This window comes from Tursiops truncatus, chromosome 20 (assembly GCF_011762595.2).
Source record: "Tursiops truncatus isolate mTurTru1 chromosome 20, mTurTru1.mat.Y, whole genome shotgun sequence".
Classification (NCBI taxonomy): Eukaryota; Metazoa; Chordata; class Mammalia; order Artiodactyla; family Delphinidae; genus Tursiops; species Tursiops truncatus.
This window is the reverse complement of record NC_047053.1, coordinates 8,081,014-8,096,310: the sequence shown is the minus strand read 5'-3', so window position 1 is coordinate 8,096,310 and position 15,297 is coordinate 8,081,014. Positions and strand designations below refer to the sequence as shown.

The following is a 15,297-nucleotide window of genomic DNA, read 5'->3' as shown; positions in this document are numbered from 1 at the left end:
TTTCGTGTTTGACTCCCTCCAAAATGCTGCAGATTTAGTGTTGTCCCAGACTTTGTACTTTTACTAAGATTCCTATGTTCTCTATTAATTTATTTTCGTCTTTAATATTTCACAGGCTTTCTTGATCATGGATGGTGAAGATATACCAGATTTTTCAAGTTTAAAGGAGGAAACTGCTTATTGGAAGGAACTTTCCTTGAAGTATAAACAAAGGTAATGTTGAAAAGCATCCTAAAAATAGGAGAGGGCTTTGGAATACATAATCTCTAGTTTGTGCCTTTTTTTTTTTTTTTTTAGCAAAGCTAAATTTAGAGTTTCTGATATAGGATTGGGATTCTAGAAATAGTCATAGCATTGCTTGTATTTAAATAATATAAAAATGACATAAATCCTTATATTACTCGAATTATTAAAATAGTAAGAAAACTGTCATTTGTGATTTCTCCTGGTAGTTTACCTCCTTTTATAAAGCTTATTACTGCTCTTGGCCATCTTTGGCCTGCTCGGTGTACAGATTCTGCCTCATCATTTTGGTCTTTTGGAGATTCTGATAAGCTCTCTAGGGCTTCATAGGGTAGACTTTCTTCAGGCAGGTGTTATCAGTGTCTGGAGCCAGCAAAGCTTTGAGGGAGGGGCAAGAGCTTCAGGGGTATATGGAGCCTTTTATAAAATCTTAATCATTTCAATTAGTTGGGAAAACTTGTAGATAACCTTTTAAGTACCAAAACTTATCTTAAATTTCTTTTTAAAATGAAATCTTTCTAAAATATATATACATCTTCCAACTTTGGTTAACAGTTTAGTAAGACTTATCAGACCTTTTTTTTTTTTTGGGCTGCATTGGGTCTTCATTGCTGTGCACGGGCTTCTCATTGCGGTGGCTTGTCTTGTTGCGGAGCACAGGTTCTAGGCTCGCTGTCTTCCGTAGTTGTGGCTCGTGGGCTCTAGAGTGCAGGCTCAGTAGTTGTGGCACGTGGGCTTATTTGCTCCGCGGCATGTGGGATCTTCCCAGACCAGGGCTTGAACCCTTGTCCCCTGCATTGGCAGGCGGATTCTTAATCACTGCGCCACCAGGGAAGCCCTGTCAAACCTTTTATTGCTATTTCGCTGTTGTTGCTGAAGCCAGTTACTGTACTGTGCTAGTGGATATGGAAAGTGTGCGTCTATGGCAGGGGTTCTTAGTCTTTTTGTGCCATAGGTGCCTTCATAGGCTGGGGAAAGCCTATGGACCCCTTCTCAGAATAACATTTTTAAACGCATAAAATTGAATAATAGAATTACAGAGGAAACCAATTACATTGAAAAAACAAATCTAAATGTTAAACTAATTTGTGGATAGTAATATGTGCTTCTTTATCAATATGTTAAATAAGAAAGGGGTGAAGTGTATAAAAAATGAATCCTTTTGAGGCTTATAATTTATTTTCATTGAATCCTGAATATAGAGTAAGAGATGCAAAATAGATGGCCTTTATTGTTTAGTATATTTTATGGTAGCATAACGTTCAGGCAAAAATTATTGAATTGATATATAATCATCTTCAGGATGATCCTTATGCTTCCTACTATAACTGATCTTTCCCGCTTTGTTTCTGATTAGCTTCCAGGAAGCTCGGGATGAGCTAGTTGAATTCCAGGAAGGAAGCAGAGAATTAGAAGCAGAGTTGGAGGCACAGTTAGTACAGGCTGAACAAAGAAATAGAGACTTGCAAGCTGATAACCAAAGACTGAAGTATGAAGTGGAAGCATTAAAGGTAATCGTGGCAGTAAAAGCTGGTGCCTCATTTGCTGGGTTTTATTAAAATGAGAAATACATTCTTTTAGGTGGAGCTTAAGAGCAGCAGGCAACATAAAAATGTAAAAAGGCCTAAAGTGAATTTTTGACAAAAACTGTTTGCTTTCATGGAACCAAGGGAAAGGTGGTTTAGAGTTCAGGAGTTCACTTGGAAACTGTAGCTGTCAGTTTTTTAGCTGCAATGTTCCTAGCTATAATATTATGCTGTAGTTCCTATAATTTTCAAAAGCTGCCTGATTATTTGTTTTGACAGAGTACCTCATTGTGTGGCACTTTAAAATTATATTTGTATGAAATACACATTTATTTCATTATGGTTTGTAGTCCCTTTAGTTTTGGAGTTTAGTTTTTAAAAATTCCCTTCTAACAAGGAATTTTCAGGAGTGAAAGATTAACCCCTTTTTGCTGCTCTTCCTCACATGCCTAAGCCAGATGCTTGGGGTATTCCTGTGTCGGGGCAGTGGGGTAGGTTTGGGGAAGGTGAGGTATAGGGAATTTGAACTCTTGTCAGTCAACTTCTTTGTGCTTACCTGGGCTGCATTCAGCCTAAGAGCCCGGAGGTTCCCCCACCAAGATTGAGGTTTTTAAGGCAACGGTTTCACTATTTTACCTCTTTTCAGAGAGATCATTATTAAATTTCTTTGAGAGGAGAACGATTGACTAATTTTATATGAGTTAAGGCACTTGGAATGAATGTGTCATTGATTTTAAATAGTGTAAAAAGGAGAGAGGGGTACCATCAACTCAGATTGTGGGTGAATCTCTTGGATCCCACCCACCCCTGTCCCACCCCTTACTTAAGTTACATCCTTTATTAAAGAAAACTATATGTTAATGACACATGCTTTCCTTCCTTATACCCACACCTTCAGGAGAAACTGGAGCATCAGTATGCACAGAGCTACAAGCAGGTCTCAGTATTAGAAGATGATCTAAGTCAGACCCGGGCCATTAAGGAGCAGCTACATAAGTACGTGAGGGAGCTGGAGCAGGCCAACGACGACCTGGAGCGGGCAAAGCGGTACGTGAGCGGTGTGCCTTCTGTTGCAATGACCGAAGTTGGCAGTCAGTGATTAGAATTTGGTTTTAGGCTCGACCTATCACCTAGATCCTAGTTCCAGAGCATTTCCTTTTGGTATTTCATGTCACCTGTAACTCGTCACATTGAAACTTACCAAAAATCCTGATCTCCCCAGATAATGCTCTTCCAGGCTTTTCTTTCTGGTTTTCCTTTTTCCTTCTTCTTTCAGGTACCATTGTTGATCCTGTTGGTTTTTCTTTAAAACATGACTCATTCATTCCTCCATCTTCCCTGTATGTTCTCAGTACTACCACACTTCTTGAAGGTCCTCACATCTTATACCTGAGTCCTGCAGTTAATTCCTAGCTGATCTGTCTTTAAATTTTCACTGCTTTTTATTCTCTTCTGTTTTAATACTGACCAATGAATTGTCTCAAAATAATGCTTTTATTATGATTTTGCGGAACAGCCTATAGTGGCTTGCCGTCACTTTGCCAAGATTGCATATATCTATAATTAGTTGTTTCTTAACCATTCCAAACTTAATTCCTATTACTTTACAATTATTGTCTGATATTCCTTTCCTTAGTATCTGAGTGACACTTAAATGCTTGGCATGATGCTAGAGTTGAGGATACAAAGATAAACTAGCCACTGCCCTTGGGCGTGACAGATAGGGACAATCCACGTGGTAAACACTGGTACAGAGGAATGTACAGACTGCTCCAGGGCATAGAGAAGGGCACAGCTAAAGTGCTCTGTGGTAACTGGGGAAGCTGAGTCTGCAAGGAGGAGTAGATGTTAACCGGTGAAGAGAGAGGTGTGAAGGCAGAGAGGCAGGAAAGTGCATGAGGTATTAATATTTCACTTTGACTGCAGTGTGTAAAGACAGTATGGCTGAACAAGATGAGACTAGAAGATGTTTGGGGCCAGGTTGTGGAGAACCTTGTGCTCAGCTATGTTTGAAAGTCATTCTGTAGGCAAAGAGGTGCTCCTTAAGATTTTTTAAACAAAAGAGTATTATCAGATTGTGATTTGGGAAGATAATACTGAGGAATTGAAAGTAGGGAGGAGGAGATGTGAAGACCATTGAGGAGTAATCCAGGTGATGGATGAAGAATTACGCCAAGGGCAGAAGGTTGGAGGAGAGCAAATGGAATTGAGAGGCGTTTTGACAGTTGACGGGAGGTGGTAAAATTGGACGTGGCATTGAGCAGCGGTCCCCAACCTTTCTGGCACCAGGGACTGGTTTCGTGGAAGGCAGTTTTTCCACAGACAGGGACGGGGGTGGGGAGGGGGTGGGGTGGAGTGGAGGGGGTTTTCAGGCGGTAATGTGAGCGATGCGGAGCGGCAGATGGAGTTTTGCTCACTCATGTCGCTCACCTCCTGCTGGGGACCCCTGGCATTGAGAGTTCTAACTTGAGGTTAGGAAATTTTATTTCTGTAGGACATAGTGGGTAGAGGGCACATAGCAGGTATCTGTGAATGTTTGCTGAATGAATAAGATGAGAAATGCGGGAAGAAGAAAAGCTTGGTAGGAAGAAAGTAAATAGAGTGGGACCTGGGACTGCGTTTTAAACTAATTCTTAGTTAATTCTTAACATACTCTAAAACTATTGAAAAGTTTTCTTCCTGAAAATATGTAAACTTCATTGACTCATGTTTAAAGTCCAATGGGGAGATATAAATTGTATGATAAGTAGGCTTCCTTTAAGACACTTGAAGGAATTTAGATGGGAATTTAAGAGAAAAGAAGACATTGAATGGCCCCAAATGGTAGTAGAGACACTAAATGCACCAGAGGTCAGAAGGGGGCGAGATCATTCTCTTTTAACTGGGCCAGGCTTTCTAGGTCAGGAAATGGCATGAGATAAACTGACAGTTTCCTTTTGTAGTAGCTATTTGCACGTTATTTATTTAATTCATGGACTCTCATTTTTTTTTTTTTTAGGGCAACAATAGTTTCGCTGGAAGACTTTGAACAAAGGCTAAATCAAGCCATTGAACGAAATGCATTTTTAGAAAGTGAACTTGATGAAAAGGAATCTTTGTTGGTCTCTGTACAGAGGTTAAAGGATGAAGCAAGAGGTAAATTATACTTAAAGAATATTTATTACCTTACTGTCCCTGAGCCAGAGTGCTAAGCTAGCTTCAGGATCAGCTTTTTAAAGCTACATGTTTATATGCTTTTGTCAAACACTATGCTAAGTACTTTGAATCTGTTTATTCAATATCTACATCCTCAACTCTAGGAGGTAGGTACTATTATCCCCATTTTATAGGTCAGAAAACTGAGGCACAGAGAGTTTGAGTTGTCAGTAGGGATTCAAACCCTGGTCTGTTTCCCAAAGCCTTAACCATTACCACTGTGCATATATACTGCTTGGTTTGTTTGGAGTTTTTCCTTTTTGCTTGTCCTAAATAATTTTGTCATGCACATATTAGCATTACATATGTGTACATATTGCTGTATATATATTATACATATAGAGAATATATACTTTCTTTTAAAATTCTCCTTCCCTCCCTCTTTTTTTCTTTCATGCATGTTAGAATGCAGAATATTGTAAAGAAGAAACTAAAAGTCTCTGTCAATCCCTTTATCTTGAGAGAACCCACTAAGAGTTTGGTGTGTTTCTTTCCACTCTTCCCTGTGACTATACATAAACATACCTGTATATTTTTTTCCTTTATATAATTGGAACCACATTATATATACATATATATTTTTTTCTATCCTCCTTTAATATAGTGAATGTAATCCATGCCATTAAAAAAAATCTTTTGAAACAGGTTTTTAAAAATGTATAATATTCTATTACATATGATTTTTTTGATGGGTCCTTTATTATTGGTGGTTAATTTTTTGCTGTAAATAGTGTCCTTGTACATAATATTGGGGAGTATCTTTGATTTTCTTAGATTCTTAGAAGTGGCAAAGGATACAAGTATCTTTAATGGTTGTAATGGATGCTGCTAAATTACTTTTTAGAAAGTTGGTAACTTTACACTCTGGCAGTGACTGAGTGTCCTTCTCACAATGTTTACTAGTATTGTGAATAATAAAAACAGATTTTCTTTCTTTCTTTTCTTTTTTTTTTTTTTTGTGGTACGGGGGTCTCTCACTGTTGTGGCCTCTTCCGTTGCGGAGCACAGGCTCCAGATGCGCAGGCTCAGCGGCCATGGCTCATGGGCCTAAGCCGCTCTGCGGCATGTGCGATCTTCCCAGACCGGGGCACGAACCCGTGTCCCCTGCATCGACAGGCGGACTCTCAACCACTGCGCCACCAGGGAAGCCCCAAAAACAGATTTTAAAATTATTTAAAAATCTATTTGAAAGTTGAAAATTGATATCACATTGTTTTTAATTTGTAGTTCTTCGGTTACTACTTGTGAGAACTTTTTGCTAATGTTTATTGGCTCTTCTAAAAATTGTTTTTTTCATGACTTTTCCTTTTTTGGGGGAGGGTTTATTCATCTGAAGAACTCATAATTTATATAATGTATAAAATATTAACTCTATCCTATTTTTAAGTTTACAATTCTGGTTAAAAAAAACCACGTAACATAAAATTTACCATCTTACCCATTTCTAAGGGTACAGTTCAGTAATGTTAAACTATGTTCACATTGTTTTGTAGATCTCTAGAACTTTTTCATGTTGCAGAATTGAAACTCTTTGCCTATTGAACAACAAATTCCCATTTCTCCCTTCCCCAGCCCCTGGCAACTGCAGTTTTACTTTCTTTCTCTTTTTTTAAAAATAAATTTATGTATTTTTATTTTTGGCTGCCTTGGATCTTCGTTGCTGTGCGCGGGCTTTCTCTAGTTGCGGCGAGCAGGCGCTACTCTTCCATGTGGTGCGCGGGCTTCTCATTGCGGTGGCTTCTCGTTGTGGAGCACGGGCTCTAGGTGCGCGGGCTTCAGTAGTTGTGGCATGCAGGCTCAGTAGTTGTGGCTCACGGGCTCTAGAGCACAGGCTCAGTAGTTGTGGCACACAGGCTTAGTTGCTCCGCGGCATGTGGGATCTTCCTGGGCCAGGGCTTGAACCCGTGTCCCCTGCATTGGCAGGCAGATTCTTAACCACTGTGCCACCAGGGAAGCCTTGCAGTTCTACTTACTATTGTTAGGTGTGACTACAGTAGTCCCTCCTTCTCCGAGGTTTAGCTTTCCATGGTTTCAGTAACCCATGGTCAGCTGCAGTCTGAAAATATTAAGTGGAGAATTCCAGAACTCAACAATTCGTAAGTTTTAAATTGTGTGCTGTTCTGAGTAGCAGGATGAAATTTTGCACCATCACGCTCAGTGGACGTAAATCATCCACTGAGGGTCTTAGAACATATGTTCCTCAGATAAGGGAGGGACTACTGCACCCTAGATACCTTATATAAGTGAAATCATACAGTATTTATCTTTTTGTGACTGGCTTATTTCACTTATCATGTGTCCATAATGAACATGGATGTGCAAATATCTCGGTGTCCTACTTTGAATTCTTTTTGATACATACCCAGGAGTATGGTAACTTTGTATCTTTTTTTAATAATAAGCAAGTATTCTGTAGGTCAATTGTATAACTGGAAAAGAAAACATAAATTTTGGGTTAAAAATTCAATATTTCAAAACAAGAAAACAATTTGCAACTATTTTGACTACTTCCTTTCAAAACAAAGTATTTCATAGGGTAGTTAGTAAAAAAAAAAAAGCCAAGCCATTTAAAATGACAAAAATACACTTCATTGATTTTGTAATATTAAATTCCCAAACTACATCATCATTTCAAAATAAATGCAAATGAGTTGGTAAAGAATATTTATTTTTGTGTCATATATGTTCACTGTGAGTTCTACTTTGGACTCTGCCCTATTTCTTTTTTCATATAGGCATAAATAATTGTTCTGTTAACTTTATAGCATTTTTAAAGTCTAAATGATCATGTAGACAGTAGGGTTGTTGTCATTTTTATTCCCCTGGAAATAAAAATTGTTAACTAGGAAATTCATTTTTGAGAAGTAGTAATTTAGGAAGAGTGTCTTTATGCCATTTCAGATGTGACTTTGCTTGATGTATTTGCTTCCTCTAGTGAATATTACTACTTTTGCAACATTTTACAGATTTAAGACAAGAACTAGCTGTTCGGGAGAGACAGCAGGAAGTAACGAGAAAGTCGGCTCCCAGTTCTCCAACTCTAGACTGTGAAAAGATGGATTCTGCTGTCCAAGCATCACTTTCTTTGCCAGCTACTCCTGTTGGCAAAGGAACAGAGAACAGCTTTCCTTCACCAAAAGGTTTGTAGTGTCTTTTCTTTTTGAACCTGTGGTTGATTATCCACTTAAGAGGCTTTGCTGGTGAAGCAGGGGTTGCTAAGTTTTAAGCAATCATTTTAATTTTTTTTTTTTTGGCCATGCTGTGTGGCATGTGGGATCTTAGTTCCCCAGCCAGGGATCGAACCCATGCCCCCTGCATTGGAAGCACGGAGTCTTAACCACTGGACCACCAGGGAGGTCCCTAAGCAATCATTTTAGTTTAAAAGTTGGTTAAATCTAGCACTGAGTGAAGCAGAAGGCATTGTTCTCCTAGGCCAACTCATTAGTAGGAAACAGTGAGATGAGGGCTACATTTAAGAGAAGAGCAGCTTAATAAATTGAAATTTTAATAAAGGTTTTTAAGGGAAGTTTATTTTTTGACTATAGCAGTAATACATGTTCATGTAGAGAAAACTAAGAGAAAAAATAAAATCCATCTGCAATCTTAGGGCTCAAAGTCAACTCTTATTAACACTTTGAATTTTTTTCTATTGTGTGTGCTTTTTTGTGTTTGTGCCACCTTATTACACACAAGTTTTGGGATCGTATTTTTTTTTAATTAATTTTTATTTGAGTATAGTTGCTTTATGGTGTTGTGTTTGGGATTGTATTTAAATGCAGTTTTATTTCTTTTGCCACTTGACATATCATGGGAGACTAGAAGGCTTTATACACAGAAAGTACAGAGACTCACTGAGTTACCATTCAGACTTGTCTTAAGATTGGCTTGCGTGGACATGTCCATTCTATAACATGCCTCAGTAGCTGCCATTTTCATAGGTGATGTTCAGAGTAACTGATGAATAGTACAGAAAGAATATGCCTTTTGCCATCAGTCAGGGTGTTTTTTACATCCAGGTAAGCTGAAAAACGATTTAGTAGCCACTAGATAGAACGTTAAGAATGGAACCCTGAAGCTCTCAATTGAGATTTATTTAGTTTTTGCAGCTTGGAGATCATATTTCAGCTACTTCCACCCCCCACCCCCCGATACTTTCTTCTCCCCCAGTGGAAGCTGTCTTTCTTCACACTTTTTTAAAAAATATAGGACTTTATCTTTCAGAGTGATGCGAGAAGGTTTCTGTCTGGGTGGTTAGTGCACTCCATGTTTGTGCTGCCCAATACAGTAGCTACTCCAGTGTGACTATTTAAATTTAAAATTTTTATTGATTTAAATGAACTAAAATTTAAAATTGAGTTTCTGATTGCGTTGGCCACATTTCAAGTGCTCAGTAGCCCTTCAATAGATAAGTCACCCTATTTTCGTCTTTTTATGAGCTGAGGTAAGGTATGTGAGAATTCTGTATAGTTACGTTATTGATTGTAGTGGTATGTGCTGACTCTGCTGCTGAGAATACAGAGCAGGCAGTATATAGATTACAGCAGTCATCAGAAGCTCTCGTTTTTCCGGAATGGCTGCTTGTGTATTTGAGGACCTTAGAATTACTAGCATTTGAGAATTAACAAAGCTTTGCTTTTATGTTACTAATTAGAATTATGCAGATAAATTCTGAAAGTTCTTTAGTTGAGCACTAATCAGAATAGTCTGGAACCTCAAGGGGGTGTTAGTAGGACATACAGCTTTGCTCTGGCACAGTTACAATAATGTCAGCCCTAAGGCAGTAATATTTGTCCAGTCAGACATGTTTTTCAATTGGAACTGATAGCATGAGCTTTCACTGACCTAAAAGCTGCCGTTTCATGACAAGAAAGTCTGCACAGACACAGTGAGAAGCCAGAGGTTAGAGAAATCAGTGGCAAGATTGAAGAGCTGATCTCTACGAAGTGGTCTAGCTCTAATTGTGTTTTATTGATAAAATGCCTGTTTCCAAAAAGCATTCAAGACAACTTACCATAAAAGTACAGATTTAATAATACCTAAAATATAAAATTCGAGGGGAATAGGGAAAAACAAGATCCAGAAATTGCTGCCAAGAGAAGTATAGCAGTTTATTTGTATCACACTGAGCACCTGTTATGTGTCAAGTATTACTCAGGATGTGGGGAGGATAGTAGTCTAATAAGACTAAGTTGCTACCTTCAGTGTGATTATATTCTAGAGGACAAGGGTAGCAGCAGCAGCAACAAAAGCATTTTACCTGCTGATTACAACTCTGTAGAAAGCAGATAAAAATAATAGTAACATTTATTGAGCACTTACTGTGTGCTCTGCATTTAAAAAATTTATTAATGAATTTAAACTTAACAACAACCTTATGGTTTAAGTGCTATTATTAGCCCCCTTTCACATTTGGTTACTTAAGGTCACACAGTTAATGGCAGAGATGGATGTGTTTCTAGCAGTTTAGCTCCAGAGCTCTTAACCGCCATGCTTTAATATCTCAAAAATAAATTGAAGAAATGTGCACGACTGAAAACCTTTGCTGAGGGGCATGAAAGAAGATGTGAATAATTATCATGTTAAATACCATGATTCAGAATAGGAAGACTTAATTTAGTTGCAATATCCATTTTCCCCAAATCATTCAATAGTTTAAATTTCTAATAAAAATTCGAATAGGTTTTTTAAGTTGTGAAGTTCATTTTAAAGTTACTGTGGGGCTTCCCTGGTGGTGCAGTGGTTAAGAATCCGCCTGCCAACACAGGGGACACGGGTTCGAGCCCTGGTCCGGGAAGATCCCACATGCCGCGGAGCAACTAAGCCTGTGCGCCATGACTGAGCCTGCGCTCTAGAGCCCGCGAGCCACAGCTACTGAGCCCGTGTGCCTAGAGCCCGTGCTCCACAACAAGAGAAGCCACCGCAATGAGAAGCCCGCGCACCGCAACAAAGAGTAGCCCCCACTCCCCTCAACCAGAGAAAAGCCCACGTGCACAACAAAGATCCAATGCAGCCAAATATAAAATAAAAATAAAACTTTATTTATTTGTTTTTAATTTTTTTTTTTTTTTCGGTATGCGGACCTCTCACTGTTGTGGCCTCTCCCATTGCGGAGCACAGGCTCCGGACGCGCAGGCTCAGTGGCCATGGCTCACGGGCCCAGCCGCTCTGCGGCATGTGTGATCTTCCCGGACCGGGCCACGAACCCGTGTCCCCCGCGTCGGCAGGCGGACTCTCAACCACTGTGCCACCAGGGAAGCCCCTAAAACTTTATTTTTAATAAAGTTACTCTGGAAGGGTAAATGTGCAAGAATAGTCAATAAAAGTTTGAAATAGGTTAGTAACAAGAAGAGGCTTTGCCCTTTAGGAAATATATTTTAACACTATAATAACTAAAGCAGCATATTTCTGGTAGAATAGACAAATAATTTAATGGAACTTGAAATGTATAGAGAATTCAGTGTGTGGTTTTAGTGCCATTTCAGATGAGATAAATCTTTTTCACTAAATGGTATTATGACAATTAGATATCCATTTGGAGGGGAAAAATTTAGGTATTTGATGAGTTTACTAATCTAAGTGGTGAAAAGTTTTTTAGAAAAACATTAGGAGAAAATGTGGGGAACATTTTTATTATGTTGCAGTGAGGAAGCCCAAGGCTCCCCCCCAAACCACAAAGTTGAAGAGATAAATGGCACACTGGGAAGTACAACATATATAAGAGAAAAGGTGAATATCTATAGTGTATAGTGCCCTTGCAAATTGATTAAAGACAACCCAGTAGAAAAAAGTGCAGAGATTAAACAGATGACTTCCAGAAAAAAAGATTCAAATGACTCTTTGATTAGGGAAACAAAAATTAAAACAAAGTGACTATCAAATTGGCAGGAAATCCAGAAATACTTGTCTAGATGTTTTAAGGGTATATGTCCTTTTAGCATTGTTTATAATGATGAAAAATTGGATATAATCTAAACATCCAACGGAGATATTTGTGGTATCTCCACTTTGTCCACAGTTTGGAATACTATACTGATTTTTCATTGAGCGTATACTGCTTTGTAATATCAAAACCCAAATGTAAAGGGAACTGCAAGAGTAATCACTCACCTTTCATTTTTCTCTAGCTATACCAAACGGCTTTGGTACCAGTCCACTGACTCCTTCAGCTAGGATATCAGCACTAAACATCGTGGGGGACCTCTTACGGAAAGTAGGGGTAAGCCTTTAATTATTTATCACTAGGTGTTTCAGCTGCCAAGGTAATGAATTATTTCTTAATTTGCAGCGAGGGAAGAAAAAAGGGTACCTTCCTGTGTTAAAGTCTGTAATTAAGCTGAGAAGCAAGAGCATCCAGTGACCAGCTGAGACTGTGAACACCTCCAGGGCTCAGCCTTGCCAGTGCCTCTGCAGAGGGTCCCTGCGCTTAGCTCCCAGGTTCCCACTGGGCCTTCTTCATGTTCCCCATGGCTGTTACTAAAACATCGTGATTCCTCCTCCTTCCTCTAAGGCTGTGTGTCTTATACCGCCCTCTGATCCTTTTCTTTGCTCTGCCTGCTGTCCTCCTGGTCATCCCCGGGCTTTTTCTTCATAGGACTTCCGCATTGGCTCATGACATGAATTTCTTCTCTTAGTCATATACGTCTTACTGCTGCTTGGCCCCCTCAACTCCTGTGCTGTCTCCTTGGCTCTAACCTTGCATTCCAGAACATTTCGGCTTTTGGAATATTAAACTTGGTTTTGTGCTTATTCAATTTTTTACGCTGTGTAATACCTACTCTTTGACTTTATCGAGAGCAGTACTCTTGTTTTGATTTTTCACTTATCTCTTGCTTTCACTTTGTTCCTACTCATCTGTGATCCACGGATCGCTTACTCTGCCATTGTTGACTCATGGGCTCTTTGGCCATGGAGGAGACCTGCAGCCTGGATCAGTCAAGGAACTGGATTTCTTTCCTGCATCCAGATCACAGGAAACAGTCATATGACCTTGTGGATTTTTAAGCCACTATAAAGTTAGCATTTCTAGCATTAGTCAGTTTTCTTTCCTGTTTCCCTCAGTGACTTTTCTCTTTTCAATAATCTACCCCTGAAACTTCCCACTATCCACTGCCCATTCACTTATTTTTGTGTGCGTGTGACTCTGTAAAAAGCAGAAATTGCATTATACTTTACATAAAGAAGAAATGGGAGGCCAAGATAGAAGGTCCTATTGTTACCTTTTCTGGCTCATAAAATTATTGTCTGACCGTCAGATTAACTCTAAATCTGCATTTTAAAGTTACTGTAAAAAGTAATGTGTACAAATCATTCATACATAGAGCAATCTTCCCTTACTCCTAACATAATTTCTTTAACCTAGCTGTCGTAAGAGTTGCGTTGTAATAGTGTAACCTATTTGTTGTAACCTATAACTTGAAGGAGTGTGCTTGCTTTTCAGTATTTTAACAACTTTAAGCAAAAAGATGAGGAATTTAACTTACATCCTCCTAATTTTTTTTTTGTTCTTCTGTTGGTTATTTTTATAACTTTAAATAACATGCTTAAACTATGTTTATGAATTTATTAGACTGTATCTCAGCTCCCTGTTGTGTGTGTGTGTCTCTGTCCCTTCTTGAGCTCTCCATTGGTTGGTTCTGAAAATTAGTCAACAGCACCTAAAATATTATGCCTACATGTGTATTATTTACTGAATAATCATAGAGGAGGAGCTGGGCTCTAGGGCTGTTTTACTTGTGCTGCTCAACAGGTGTTTCAAGCATTTTGTTCTTTACCTATTATTTACTCAAAACCATATTAGGTTTTTTCATATTTGTATCACAGTTGACATGTATGTCTTTTTCTTAACATTTTTTTAAATTGGCCATCTTTTTTATTATTTTCACTGCAAAACAATTTTTACAAGATCACAATAAAATAAATAAAAAGAAAAAAGCTAAAATCCTGTCATTTCAATGAATTCAACCATTTTTATTTTTTAAAATTACATTCAGCCTTTGTATGCATATATAATTTGTATATCATTGGATATTTTTGTTATCATGGGTCTTACTTAGCATTTCTGATTACCTTTGTTTTCTTGTGGAGGGAAGAAACATACACTTTCTTTGCTATATCTTGTATCTTCCGGCTTCTTATTTACTGAGTGCTCTGATATGCTTCTAGGGCTGCTGCACTGCTGTCAGCCTTGAATTTCTCTTCATTATATTCTTGGGTTAGTTCTGCCTGTTCCTGGACGCCATGTTGTCATCTTTGTTCCCTGTTTTGCTTTAGTACCTTAAGTAGTTTATTTAGAAATGGTGCACGAAAGTTGAACTTAGAGTCCTTGCATTGTTTACACATTCAGCTGACAGTTTGTCTTCTAAGGTGTCGTTAGAATTTTTGGTCTGCTGTTATCCTCCAGCCCCTGCATACTTTTATGAATATTTCATTTTCTACTTCTTCACACTACTTTGTCCGCTGACTTCACCTGGAAGCCCCATTCCCACTCTTGCATCCTCTTCCACTGAGAAATCAAGGCCATCTATTTAAACTTTGTTTTCCTCTCTTAACCTTCTTTTAGTACTCTCCTATTATTACCTCTGTGGCTGTTCTTCCTTTTTATCTCAGTGGTTAAAGTATCACATTCCTCCCATGGCTAATTTTGTCCCTCTGTGCTTTGGATCTCATTCCTTCCAGCCTTCTCATCTTTATGTCTCCTGTATCTTCAGACTTTTACTATATGTTTTAATATTTATATGCAATATTTATATATAATGTATTACATATATATACTTTATATTTACTATTTATACTTTATACCTAATATTTATATATTACATATTATACACTTTTTAAACCTTAAGAGCAAAATAAAAGCAGCTATTCTTTCCTTTTACCCTGCGTCTCTCTTTAGCTGTCATTCTGTTTCTCTTTTCCCTTCCCAGCCAAGTTTTTGAAAGCATGTCTCCATTTATTGTTAGCATTTTTGATGGCATACACACTCCCCAGATAGCCTAGTCTGGGCTATGTTTCCTGCTCACTCCACTCAAATTGCTCACTGATGATCTCAGTGCTGTCAAATCCAAGGGATGCTGTTCTGTCCTAATTTTACTTGAAACATTCAACACTGACTTATTTTTTTGAAATGGCCTTCTTTTCTCTGCTTTTCTGATGCTGTGTCGCTGTGTCACGTCTGCTTGCCTTCCTGCCTGTTCCTGTTGGTCACCTTGTTGGGTCTTCATCTGCCCACCCTTTCGGTGTTGATTTTGCTCAGAGTTCTGTCCTTACCTTTCTGATCTTCTTCACAACCACAGTTTCATCTCCTACTTGGTGTGGATATGGTCTAAATCTTGAT

At 38.6% G+C, this 15,297-nt stretch overlaps 1 protein-coding gene across 11 annotated transcripts in view; it reads left to right on the top strand.

The window, feature by feature from the left end:
* The window catches only part of NDEL1 (nudE neurodevelopment protein 1 like 1), a 64,738-nt gene that overhangs the window by 22,142 nt on the left and 27,299 nt on the right, over positions 1 to 15,297 (top strand). For all 11 annotated transcript variants that reach the window (XR_004523858.2, XR_004523857.2, XR_012328772.1 and 8 more), the window contains exons 2-7: positions 116 to 213; positions 1,601 to 1,754; positions 2,668 to 2,816; positions 4,768 to 4,904; positions 7,931 to 8,104; positions 12,089 to 12,180. Coding sequence is in view for 8 of the 11 variants with exons in the window: in XM_019944138.3 (XP_019799697.1) it covers positions 128 to 213; positions 1,601 to 1,754; positions 2,668 to 2,816; positions 4,768 to 4,904; positions 7,931 to 8,104; positions 12,089 to 12,180 (792 nt within the window). In the remaining 3 variants the exon portion in view is untranslated. The remainder of the gene's footprint in view (positions 1 to 115; positions 214 to 1,600; positions 1,755 to 2,667; positions 2,817 to 4,767; positions 4,905 to 7,930; positions 8,105 to 12,088; positions 12,181 to 15,297) is intronic.